The sequence below is a fragment of the Asparagus officinalis genome, chromosome 10 (genome assembly GCF_001876935.1).
Source record: "Asparagus officinalis chromosome 10, Aspof.V1, whole genome shotgun sequence".
In the NCBI taxonomy this organism is placed as follows: Eukaryota; Viridiplantae; Streptophyta; class Magnoliopsida; order Asparagales; family Asparagaceae; genus Asparagus; species Asparagus officinalis.
The window spans coordinates 14,970,715-14,984,653 of NC_033803.1; the positions used below are offsets into that span (position 1 = coordinate 14,970,715).

Consider the following 13,939-nt stretch of genomic DNA (forward strand, 5'->3'; position numbering starts at 1 on the left):
GGTTTTCTAATATTTTGAAAATTAAGGGATGTTTTATAATAGTCATCCAAAGTTAAGGGGGTTTTCCTGATATTAAGTCTTCCTTAGATAAGCATATTTCTTGTTACATGAAAAAATATCCATTGAACTTTAATCATTCAAATCTTCTTAACCTCATATTTGTCTCAATGGGAGAAAGATAGTGAATGTTAGGATTAGTTTTTGAGTAACGCTAAAGGTGGAATTATGAACAATACACATTATCTATATATGGAGTTGCAAAAATTGTTCCAATGTACCTTAAATAGCTATTCATACAACATTATTAAGATTTGATAGATTAATATTTAAAATAAATGTTTAAATTAAGCACACCACAAACTTCATAATCGCCTTTTATTAGCGCTAACTCGCTAAGAAATCAGTACCATGTGCGGATAACATTAGGTACATGAAAATTAGTATCCCACCTTATAGTGATATATCTAGTTTTTCTTGTTATTATATATGTTTTATTTATTCTATATTATTGCAGTAGGAATTGACATATTTTTCCATTTAATTGACTCTGGAAAAAGTACTTAATTTGTTAAGAACTTTTCTCAGGTTAGTTTTTTTAGTAGTTAACTTTAATTAGTTATATTCAACATGTATCAGTTATATGACATATCCTATGCTACTCATTACAACTCAGACAGACACAATACATCCTTACCATCACATAAATAACATCTGCACTGTATATAACTGCAAAATCTATTTTCATATGTGGTGAATGAATTAAAAATTTTCATTGACCAAAAAAAAAAGAATTTGATGGGTTTAGTGTATATGTATATACATCTATATATTAAGTATTTCAACTATATTTTTCTGACACGCATCTATCATATTCCCCAAACTATTAACAAACAAGGTAACTTACTATTCATGAAAAGAATTATATCATGCTTAATTTTGCAATTAGCTATTGCGTCCAAACTAATCTCTAATCATATTCACACACGGCCACTACTCACTCTGTGACTGTCCTCCATAAATGACAAAAGGCGGATAATATCCGAAGATCCTCGAGCACTCAACCACCTTCTGCCTGTCCACAAATGCTTTCTCGAAAACCCTAACTTCTCCCTTCCTCCTCTGTTGATAAGAAATCTTTAAAGGGCTCTAGTTCAAAGAATTAGCCGTCTCTTTAATAAATTATCTAAATTTTCTTGATGGAAGGGCGAGGAGGACCGACTTCTCGCTGTTATGTTCTTGAGCTCCCTTCGCTGTCGAACCTGGAATTTCGACAGCATCAGCCTGAAGTGAATCATGAAGGTCTGTTCAGTTTCACAGTGGCATCTAAAGAGGATACTTTGATTCCTTTTGATGGTCATCAGGCTCTGGCAAATGCTTGTAACCCTAACTCCAGGACTTGGTCCAATGAAAAGGTATATAATAATATAGTAATGCTTGAGAATTTGATTAATACTACTGTGATTAGTTTGGTATATATATTGATATAGATTCGTACAATCAGATGAGGATTTCAGATCCTAAAGCTGGTATCGATCAAGATCTGTCAGCCGGTAGAGATGGAGGTAGCAGTTCATGGTAAGTATCACAACATAAAACTATAAAGTCTTATTTTAGCATCAGAGTATGTTAGAACATAAAACTGTAACCCTAAATTTTTACCGTAATTAGGAGTTATGGTATTATGAAGGGTAACTTTGTCTCTTTCATTGTCTGATATGGGATTCTGTTGATGGCTTAGGTGGAAGAGGTCTGGGCCGGAGAAGGGGAAGACGAAGGTGAGGAGGAAGATGAGAGAGCCAAGGTTCTGTTTTCAAACAAGGAGTGATGTAGATGTATTAGATGATGGATACAAATGGAGAAAATATGGGCAGAAGATTGTTAAGAATAGTCTCCACCCAAGGTAATATAAATTAGTACCTTCTTTATTCAAACCCTAATATACAAATGTTTATGTTTATTTTTGTTTCTTTCTTGATCACTTGTTCTTATTTGTGATATTGTCCTCACATGCACTCTTTAGTCCTCCCTTCATTATCATTCATCAGGGAATCTAGTTTACTGGTGGTATTTTTGTTTGTTTCCCACATGCAATATTTTTGCAGGCTTTTCCTGGTTGAGGGATAGGCATGCGATAGATTGGATCTAAGACTAACTGATTTGTATTACAAAATTGTCAAACTATTTGAACTTTTATATTCTTTCTTTCTCTGTTTTTTGAAAAAAAATTCAAAAATAAAATTAGGAGCACTAATTGACAAATGCGCTAAAACAAGGAAAGACTTACCTTATTTGGATCAGCTGGATTCCTTCAGTCATCAGCTATACAGTAGAGACATATTTTTTTTAAATCATATATAATTGTCGATCATCAGACAATTTGAGAGAAAATGGAAATGATTAATTACAATTTTCTTACAATATTGTTAGTTTACATTACACTATAAATTAACATTAAGAACGAATTTTCCTCAAAATTAAAAAAACTATTAAGATGAATCACGATCATTCTAAGATATTAGTGGATGCTTTGTTTAGAAAGTGGTATTTCCACATCAAGATTGCAATGAAAAAGGATGTATCTTCTTCTTTTCTATCACTTAGTTTGGAACTTCTTTACGTCAAAAAGTAAAGGCAACATTAGCGGGAGTTCAGCTTCCAGTTTATTGGCACTGGAAATAGAGGTGCAAATGAACATAAGTATTAAACTGTTCAATTATTATTCATCCAAATATTTGGTCATATTAGATTTGGTAGTTTATTAATAGTAAAAGAATAATTTTAGAATTTGACTCACAAATGAATAGTATTTAACTAGAGGTTTATTCGATGTGGTTGATTATTAAATATTTATTTATGCTTTACATTTTATTCCTCTAAATTTAATTTATCATAGCTATTTATCCTTTAAAGTTGCACTAGAAACATTCATCATGTCGACATATATCATAACAAAATATCTATAACAAATAAATTTTTATTCTAATTTTAATTAAGGTTATATTTTTAAGTTTCTAAAACAAATTTGCTAGAAAATGAATTTATATAGATCTAAAATCTGTAATGCAAAAGTTTTGGTGGGATGTCTGAAGGCGTACGATAGTTTGGCGATCTGACGGCTATCTTGCGCCCCTGCCTGGAAATTAATGGCGAGGAAGAAGAAAGCTAGCGGAAGGAAGATTCTGAAAATTGGTTTGAGGTATTCAAGCTCCAATCTCCTAGTCTCCGAAGATCACACTGATACTTTTTTGGAGGGAGATGATGAAGATTTTAGTATACTCCAATCTCCTAGTCTCCGAAGATCACACTGATACTTTTTTGGAGGGAGATGATGAAGATTTTAGTATAATGGGATCAACTGGTCCAAAAGGGGAACACTGATACTTTTTTGGAGGGAGATGATGAAGATTTTAGTATAATGGGATCAACTGGTCCAAAAGGGGAAAAGATGAAGAAATCAATGGAGGAAATACTCAGATCCTCTGATTTTTTTTGTTAATTCGCAGCATCCTTTGGATTCTTCTCGAGTGAATGGAATTCAAGCTCGACTGCTCAATTCTAGTGAAGACAGCAAATCTCGTAGGATTTCATGGGCGGAGGAAGTTGATCTTGAGGTAATCTCTTCTGATTTTCCCATTCTTCAGAGTTCTTCTTCAAATTCTGCAAGAGTTCCTGGATCATCCACTAAGATTCCTGAAATGTTATCCGATAAGTCTACTGTTTCATCGAAGAAAGATACAGGAGTTAATCCTATGAATTCAGGAAATATTCTAAATGAGGAAAATGCTATAAGTCACCATCCTGTATCTGATTTAATCAAGGATGATGATGTTTGTGATCAGATTAAAGGGCTGAAAAATGAGGAAATCAATGAGGTTAAAGAATCTAAATCTTTTGTAAGTCTCTTCACTGATAATAGGAAATCAGGAAATGGATTACCCCTAAAATTCTTGCCATCTACACATCATAACACAGTCTTGTTCTCTAATAATGAGTGGAAGGAGGGAGAAGAACTTTGGAAAAATGCCTTAATTGGGCATGTTATTGGTTTGAACGTAAAATTCAAAGCAATGGAAGCCTATGTTAACAATCTTTGGGGTAAAATCTCTATACCTAAGGTTTCCTTAATCAAACAAGGATTATTCCTGTTTGATTTTCAAACAGAGAAACAAATGAAAGAAGTGCTTGAGGCAGGTCCATGGTTCTTTGGTTCCAGACCATTGATGCTAAAACCTTGGAGTATAGACACTGATATAGATAGGTTGCAAGATCAATTTTATCCTATGTGGATTCAACTTCCCAATTTGAGGTTAAATCTATGGAGCTCAACTGGAATTAGTAAAATTGCTAGCCTCATTGGTAAGCCAATTTCAACTGATATGCTCACGGCCACTAGGCAGAGATTGAGCTATGCTAGAGTGTTACTTGATGTAAAATTACCAATGGAAGAGTCATTACCTGATTACTTAACAATCCAAGGTCCTGATGGAAAAAGTTATAAGCAACCAGTGATATATGAATTTAAACCAAAATGGTGTTTTTTATGTTGCAAGATTGGTCATGATACTGAACAATGTAGAAGCAGGAAGATGAGGAAGATTTGGGTTCCTGTTAATAAACATGTTGAAAAAGATTCTCAAGATGTTGCTAGGCATGTTACTGAAGCTGAGCCTATTAAGGTGAATCTAGAAAATGAAAGTAATCTAATTAGAGCATCAAGCCTGGAAACTCTGGATGTTGAAAAACATGCACAAGTTGGAAAACATGCACAGACTGGGTATTCTTCTGGCTCTCAGCAGGCTAACATCTCATCCCCAAATACAAATGCTCACTTACAGCAGGCAGGCTTCTCATCTCCAGTTATTAATGCATCAGGATTCACTAGTATAAAAAGAGCTATTTTAGCCAAAAGAGTTTAATTTTCTTGCTGGAGCAGTGTCTGCAGAAGTTCAACCTTCACGGTTCTCTATACTTGAACAGTAGACTCTTAATCCCTCTTGTGCAGATAGAGGAGGGAATTCTCACTAATATGCATTTTGCTATCTAGAACATTAGAGGATTTAATAAATCCTCTAAGCATTCAATAGTTAAGCATTTTATACAAGAGCATAAACTCTCCTTATTAGCTCTCCTGGAAACCAAGATTCCTGAAAATAAACTTCATATGCTAGCAAGAGCATAAACTCTCCTTATTAGCTCTCCTGGAAACCAAGATTCCTGAAAATAAACTTCATATGCTAGCAAGTAAAATTGCAAAAGGCTGGCATTGGATATCAAATATGCATGAAGCTAGAAACTGCAAAATTTGGATACTTTGGGACAATGAGTCCTTGATAATTCAGAATGTTATCTTATCAGAGCAATTCATCACTCTATCTATTGAGTCAAGAGATGGGAAATTTTCCAGTTTTTTCACAATTGTATATGCTCTTAACCAAATGTCAAGCAGGAAAATCCTTTGGAGGAAACTATTGGAATATAAGCAAAATGTAACTGGCCCATGGATTATTGGAGGAGACTTTAATGCAATTACAAGTTGTGAAGAGAAAATTGGGGGGCTGCCAGTATCAGAAACAGATACAGAAGATTTTCAAAATTTCATAAATATTAGTCATTTGATGAACTTGAGTACTATTGGCTGTTATTTTACTTGGTCAAATAAGCAAGAGGCAGAAAGTAGAATCTGGTCTAGATTGGACAGATGCTTAATAAATGAAGACTGGTTACTTCTTTATACATCCAGTCAGGTGGAATATCTCTTGCCTAAATGCTCTGATCATTCTCCTGCTTTAATTTCCATTGCTGATGATGAAATTGAGGGTAAAAGACCATTCAAATTCTTTAATATGTAGGTGAAGCATTCTGATTACTTAACAACTGTTAGATCTATTTGGGAGCAAAGTGTTAAAGGCTACAAAATGTTCAGTTTCCACACCAAGCTTAAAAAGCTGAAATATGCTTTAAAAGATTTGAACGAAAAACATTTTATGAGCATAAGTGAACAGGTTTGCAGAGCAAAGGAAGAGCTAGAGGATATACAGAGGCAGCTTAGTAATAATCTTTTCAGCACAGTCTTAATTGCAAAAGAAAAAGAATGCATTAAGAAGTATGACAGGCTGCTAGATTGCGAATACTCATTCTTCAAGCAGAAAGCCAATATTAACTGGTGTTTGCAAGGGGATAAGGGGTCAAAATTATTCCATTCTGTCATGAGAAAAAGAAGACATCTCAATAAAATTTTGTCACTTCACACTAAGGAGGGGATCAGAATTACTGATAAATCCCAGGTGATTGCTGAAATTACTAAATACTATAAAAACCTGCTTGCCTACTCTGTTCCTATCTTAACTCCTAACTCAGAGGTTATTGCAAATGGACCTCAACTCACATCAGATCAAAAGTTAATGCTCAGCCTGCCTGTAACAAGAGAGGAAATAAAGAAGGCTATCTTTTCTATGTCAAATGATAAAAGCCCAGGACCTGATGGTTATAATGCTTTCTTCTTCAAAGCCACATGGGAAATTATTAATGATGATTTATTTGAAGCTGTTGAGGAGTTCTTCAACTCAGGAAGATTACTTGGTACATTCAATACCACTTCTATTACTCTGATTCCTAAGATCCTTAATCCTCATTTTGCTTCTGACTACAGACCTATATCATGCTGTAATTGCATATATAAAATCATCTCAAAAGTCATTGCTTCTAGGATTTAAAAAGTTATGGGTTCTTTGATTAGTGATGCCAAAGTGTCTTCATTAAGGGTAGACTTATATCTAGCAATATCCTATTGGCACACGAAATGGTTAAGAACTATGGCAGGAAGTATACATCCCCTAGAGTAATGTTGAATATTGATTTGAGAAAAACATTTGATACAATTAATTAGGATTTTATCAGAGTAATGTTGGAAGGCTTGGGATTTCCAGAAAACATGATTTTCTGGAAGGAATGCATTACAACACCTAAATTCTCCATTTCTATTAATGGTTCTCTTCATGGTTATTTTCAAGGTGCTAGAGTGCTTAGACAAGGAGATCCTATTTCACCGTACTTGTTTGTTATTGGTATGGAATATTTATCTAGGAAACTAAACACTCTCAAGGAGGATAGGCTCTTCATGTTTCATCCAAAATGTTCAAATCTGAATTTGACTCATCTTATTTTTGCAGATGACCTTCTTTTGTTTTGTAAAGCAGAAATGTACTTTATATCAAAATTATGGGAGTGCCTTAAGGAATTCAGTCAAGTTTCAGGGCTTGAACCAAATCCCTCTAAATGCACTGTCTTCATGAGTGGGATTGATGATATTTTGAAGCATCAGATCTGTGCTCTTCTTAACTTCTCTGAAGGTATACTACCTATTAGGTACCTGGGTATGCCACTGGTTTCAAGAAGGCTCTCTTGGCTTGATTGCAGTCCTCTTATCAAAAAAATAGCTGACCAAATCCAAAGTTGGCAAAGTAAAAACTTCATGTCATATGCTAGGAGGTTGCAGTTAATTAAGTTTGTTATCTTGGGCATACAAATTTTTTGGACTAGCAACTATATTCTACCAATTAAAGTTCTAGAGAGGATTGACAGTATGTGCTCTGATTTTTTATGGGGACATAAACTTCATTTGGTCTCTTGGAATTCAGTTTGTCAAGACTTCAAACAAGGTGGTCTGGGTTTGTTTTCTGCTAAACACTGGAATTATTCAACAGTTGCAAAAATGCTTTGGATGATACACCTCAAAAAAGACATCCTTTGGATCAGATGGATTCATGGTCATTACTTGAGATAAATTGATATATGGCAGGTTCAGGCAAGAGCAAATGATTCTTGGATATGGAGATAACTTCTAAAAGTAAGAGATATATTGAAGAATAAAACTGGAAGTGTGGCTAATTTGATGAATGCTATTAATAGCTGCTGCATTAATGGCAAAGTTAGTATCTCCTCTGTTTACAGAACTATCTTCTAGCAGCAAGGTTTGTTCGAATGATCTGAAACTATTTGGGGGGGGATGGCATTATCTCAAGCATTCTTTCATATTGTGGCTTGCGTTCCTCTCTAGATTACTCACACAAGACAGGTTATGCAATATGAGGATGCTAAGTTCTAACCAATGTGTTTTATGTTCAATTCAAGCAGAGACATGCTAGCACATCTTTTTTGAGTGTTAATATTCTGCTAATGTCTGGAATAGAGTGATGGAATGGATGAAATTCAATTGGAGATCATGCTTATGGGTCTTGATTATGAACTGGTTCAACAGGAACCTGAGACGAAGAAGGTATAAAAAGAAATTGAAGAGAATTGCACTGTCTGTATCAGTGTACATGTTATGGCAAGAGAGGAATTTTAGGATTTTTCAACAGCAAAGAGCACCAAGAAGCCTTGACATCCTCTTCTGTGCAATTAAAATCAGTGTGTATACAAAAGTTTTGAATGATAGAATTCCACAGTTTATGACACAGTTCATAGAAAACCTGTCATAGTGAAGACTGGATTTTTTTAAAATCAGTCTTTTGATTTGTATCTTTGATATGTACAAAACTTCTCATACTTGGTGATGAATAAGATTTTCATTCATTTACCCAAAAAAAAAATCTGTAATGCAATGAAGTAATTCTACTTCTACATTATTCAATTATACTAAAATCTGTAATGCGATGAAGTAATTCTACTTCTACATTATTCAATTATACTAACTTTTAATGTTATATAACATTATAAATATTGCTATTGATAAATATATACATTAATAATTTATAAAGGTATAAATTTAATAATTTTAGTTGTGGCATATCATAATAATCAACATGTAGTTATGCAAAATGTAAAACAAAAACAAAACAAACAAATTACCAACATAGATTTGTCCTCAAGGAAAAGAAACAAATGCCTCAACCAAAGTGTGCTAGCAAGAATTTATGAATCTTTAACGAATATTTAGATACTAACCATATCAAATTTGAATGCCTTATACCTATTCAACAAGAAGTTGAATTCAAATTTGATAGATCAAACCAAATTCGAATTTGAATGTAAAGGTATGTAATTAGATTCTATTCGTTGCTACCACTTACTGCAAAGACTTTATCCAATTTGTTACAATGATACTTGCATGTAGCACTTAGTATATTTAGAATAGGCTAGCTGAAAAACCATTTGGTCCCTGTACCGGTAAATCATATTCAAATTGATCATCATACTTTATTTTGTCTTAACATGATCACTGTACTAAGGCTTCATACTCAATTTGATCCCCCTACTTTATTTTAACTTTCAGCATTTTGCAATAAATTGCCAATAACTTTCAACATTACAATAAACCCTTTAAGAACATTAAAAAAAATCACCCTACACCGTAAATAACTTTAAAAATCACACTATAGCATCAATAACTCCCCAATCACACTAAATCCTCAATAAATTTTAGAATTGCAAAAAAACCCAATATGTTTCAAAATCTTATAGATAACCCCATAAATTAGAACCAAAAAACAACATAAAATTTTTTTGAAGGACAATTTTAACAAAATAAAAAAAACAATTAGGATTCTTAACTTGAGAGAACAAGAGGAAAATGAATTACAAAAAATAAGAGATTTCTAATTTTAGATCGAAAATATAAAGATTGAAAATATAAAAAGGTCATAAGGGGGGTTTTAATGATTTAAAGTGTGATTTTGAAACTTATTAGAGGTTTAATTTGATTTTTGAAAGTCCTTAGAGGATTTCGTATGATGTTGAAAGTTAATGGAGGTTTACTACAAAATGCTGAAAGCTAAAATAAAGTAGGGGGACCAATTTGAGTATGAAGCCCCAGTACATGGACAAAGTTGAGAATAAATAAAGTAGGGGGACCAATTTGAATATAAAGTTCCAGTACAGAGACCAATTTGAGAAAAAAATAAAGTATAATGACCAATTTGAGTATAAAGTCTTGGTGCAGGGACCAAATTGGCCTTTTAGCCTTTAGAATAAGCCAAAATCATATAAGGAAAATACAAAATAAAACAATGGCCTAAATGTATTATCAATAATTTAGTGCTAATATTAGTATAGCCTTAATGCTTTAAGATAATCAATTAAGCAAATTGCTGATGCACGAGCTCCCGATAGGGGATTAAGGGTTGATCCTAAGAGCTTGGGATCCCTTGATCTACTTTGGTGGCCGATCCCTTAATAGGGAGAGGGTCTTGCAAAACTATAGCACATTAGAGGGCCAGAGTTAAGATCATTCCTAGTTCCTCCGACGATCAATTAGTAATGAGTTTGAGTGGAGAAGAGGTACAGTTAAAGTGTTTTATAGCCAGATATTGAGGAGGGCCCTTTGTGAGACCAAAGAAGCATCTATGCTCTGATTTGGCCCTCAAGGAGGTCAAGAAGGTGCAGGTCAATGTAGCTAAAATCACGACTAGGCTGGTCAGGTTGAGCTCTACCATCGTTTAGGCCGAAAGGTCTGAAAAGAATAAAAGAAAGCTGAGGAAGTTGGGCAGCCGAGGCCCTTCTGGGAGCACTAAAGCTCCCAAAGATAAGGCCGAGGTCGTAATGGAGGCAGATGCACCCTCTGTTGCTCAGAGAGGAATTGCAAGCGAGCTATCAAGCGAAATCCCACACACCCAAGAAGCTGTAGTGGGCGAAGCTTCTACCGCTCCAATCCAAGATGCTCCTTAGGCCACGCCTCCTGATGTTGTTCACGTTGACAATGAGTCCCCTACCAGAGGAGAGAGGATCTAGGTCTAAGAAGCCGAGCTAGAATTAGTTGAGGCCCCAATGGAGAAGGAGGCGGCCCTGACGTGGCTGCTGAGTTGGCCCACCGACTTAGGAAGGAGGAGGCTGCTGAAGAGACATTCCCTGCTGAGGATTTTTGATGATATTCTCCCCCCATCACATTGATAAGCTCGACATGAATAAATAAGGTGAACTAAAGATGCAGCTGACGGGTTCATCTAGAGTTGGCCCCCGCTATGACAAAGAGCTATCTGAGGAATTCAGATTCGAGCCCATGTAGCATCTTGATAGAAGAGAGTCAAAACTAGAGTCCTAGCTCGCTTAGAATAAGGCTCTAGAGTAGTTTTTCTTACCTCGGGATGATGAGATCCTCTCAAACATACCCAATGTTGGCCTCCACTTGTCCTTCAAGGAATACATGGTTCAAGGGATCTTGGTAGAGCAAGAGTTGTTTGCTCCATATGAGCATGTACGAAAACTCTACCTCAATCTCCAAGAAGAATTAGAAGCTCATAAGGCCGCTTGGGAGGCAGTTGGCCTAAAGCTGGTTGCCAAGGAGGATGATCTGGTAACCTAGAGAAAGAGCGAGGGAATATGCCGTTGGGATTTGGAGATGCAGGATATACATGATCAAGGGCCTGAAGGGTTTGAATATTAAGAAGTCATCTGAATCAGCAAACTCCAGGAAGACGTCAGTCATCTCGAGCATGAGCTTCATGAGTGAGATGACAAGATAAAATATTTGACCGAAGAGGTCGAGGTCGATGTCAAGGTCGAGAGGTGAGAGAGCACCATTGCCTACTAGCAAGCTTGTCAACAACTTCAAGTAGAACTTTCGAAAGTGGTTGATCCGAACCTCGTTCCAAACAACTGAAGACAAAGACGCCATCAATCAAATGATCGCTAGAGAAGAATGCAACAGCAAGCCAGAAATTGCTCACTATAGAAGGAGATTCGAGAGGTTTTTGGAAGCAAGTAAACTTCCTCACATCTCAGATTGGTCGCACATATAGGCATGGAGGTAGGCACATGGCAAGATTGTTATGGCTGACCCAGTTATTGATAGACAACTAAGATCAATACCAGAATTGTAAGGAATGCTTGGGAACCAAAGCACCTCCCTCTAATTGGTGTGCATTCCATGCTCGAAGAACGAGACGATGCTAACACATGATCTCCCATGACATCAGAACATCACGTCAGATGCGACCCCTTAGTGATCCCTCTTAAATGCATCTCAAAATCCCAAACTAGGCTAAGAAATGGATAGGTGTTAACCCCTCCCCCCCCAGGAGTTGACCCCATACTAACTAAGCATCAGATCAACTTCACCATAGATAGGAGGACTCAAGCAATATCGATACTCGACCCTTCCTAAGGAGGACCGTGCCAAAAGGCATCCTCACAGGAAGCCACTACATGAGTTGACCCTACTCCTCTACACCCTACGAGGCTGGGCTAAGAACTTTCGAATCCAAGATGGCCAAATAAAATGGTGGTACATATTGACCCGATCACAAGACCAACACGAAAAGTGTCATGTGCCGATCCACTTACAGAGCGGAGTCGAAAGGCAGTTTTTCCTCAAATCCCCTTTCGACAGACAATCACCATCATATTGAATGCATGATCAGAACCATCATTGCTTCAGCTAAAAATCTGTATGAATCATCGGACCTTATCAGCATCATGCATTCCTTGTCAGCATCATATTAAATGCATAGGTGAGTCATCCCCTCTACAACCGACACCTGTAAAGTAACCGTCGACTAAGTCGTCTGATTGGACTCGACCAAAGTTACACAATTACTCCTCCAAACTTGCTATAAATAAAGGCATTGTCTGGTGCACAGAGATAAGCAATCTCTAGCTATAAAACCCTTTAACCCTACCTCTTCTCCATTCAAGCTCACTATGGACTTGATCGTCAGAGGAACCACCGGAAATCCTAACTCAGACCCTTTGACGTGTTGTAGTTTTGCAGTTAAGGGGTTGGCCAGCAAAAGAGGTCAAGGGACCATGAGCTCTCAGGATCAACCCTTATCCTCAGTTGAGATCTCGTGCATCAACACAAACCCAAGGTTACAAAGAGTTTAAAAATTAAACATTCATTAAAAAATTAATGGAGAGTTCTAAATTTATTTGTGATCCTACATTAAAAAATTAAACAATAAGATATGTCTTTTACCAAGTTGGAGGACTAAGAATGTTAGAAGATAAAATTATGTCCCTCAAACCCTCACCATAATTTTAGAGTTTTGATATAGTGGTTGGGTTTTTAAGATGACATCAGAACAATCCATGTTCGAATCTTGCTAGCCCTGAATTTCTAAGGAGATTTATAAAAATTAATTAGTTTCTGAGTCTAGATTTTTGGTGTACTTTAAAATATAATAGTTAATATATTCACATTATATTCACATTAGAAAATATGATCTAACTTCTCTCAATCTTCATGTATATACATGTGTGAAGAGATCTTTCTCAAGTAGTTATAGTTTGAGCAGTGACAACTATACATAAGGTTATACTATTCTCATGCTCTTACATACAAAAAAGTAGAATATTTTATTATAAATTGTAAAGAGAAATTATGATTTCATATATACCCTAATTCTTTGTGTCTAGTTATATAAGAATTAACTATTATAGTACACTTATCATTTTCCATATAGTTTTACTCTAATCAGTGTTAACATAACTAAAGTCACATTTTGGATGGGTGCTTTTGTTCCCCTTGCAAGGTCAGTTTGCTCAATAAATAAAGAATTTTTTTATAAAAGTTCCGGATAGAAAGATACTTGACAACTTAAAATTAGTCTAAGAATTATAACTTTAACAATCTACATATACAACAATAACAAAGCTTATATATCCAAATTTTGATGACGGCTATATGAATACTATTTATTCATTTATTTATATTAAAATATATAGATTTACTATCAACATTGATCTGGTCACGTCTAATTGGGTGGAAACCATTGAAAATGTTTGGGCAATATTAACTTTGTTAAAATGTCCTATGTTATAATCTAGGGACAAATGGTTTTAGGCCCTAATTTCACAAGGGAAATGTGACTAAGTTCCAAGGCTTAGCAAGCATATGCCCCAACCCTTAAAGTGGATTTAAAATGTAATTAACCCAATAGAGTACAAACCCATCATTTGGGGCTCATAGCATTTTTTTTCTTTATTTGTGCTCATTTAATGGCAT

The 13,939-nt window shown here is 35.5% G+C and overlaps 1 protein-coding gene across 1 annotated transcript in view; it reads left to right on the top strand.

Annotated features, from left to right (window-relative positions):
• Nucleotides 1,063–13,939, top strand: part of LOC109826348 (probable WRKY transcription factor 12) — a 22,167-nt gene continuing 9,290 nt past the window's right edge. The window contains exons 1-3 of the mRNA XM_020393372.1: nucleotides 1,063–1,412; nucleotides 1,502–1,575; nucleotides 1,739–1,900. Coding sequence (XP_020248961.1) covers nucleotides 1,197–1,412; nucleotides 1,502–1,575; nucleotides 1,739–1,900 — 452 coding nt within the window. The 5' untranslated portion in view covers nucleotides 1,063–1,196. The remainder of the gene's footprint in view (nucleotides 1,413–1,501; nucleotides 1,576–1,738; nucleotides 1,901–13,939) is intronic.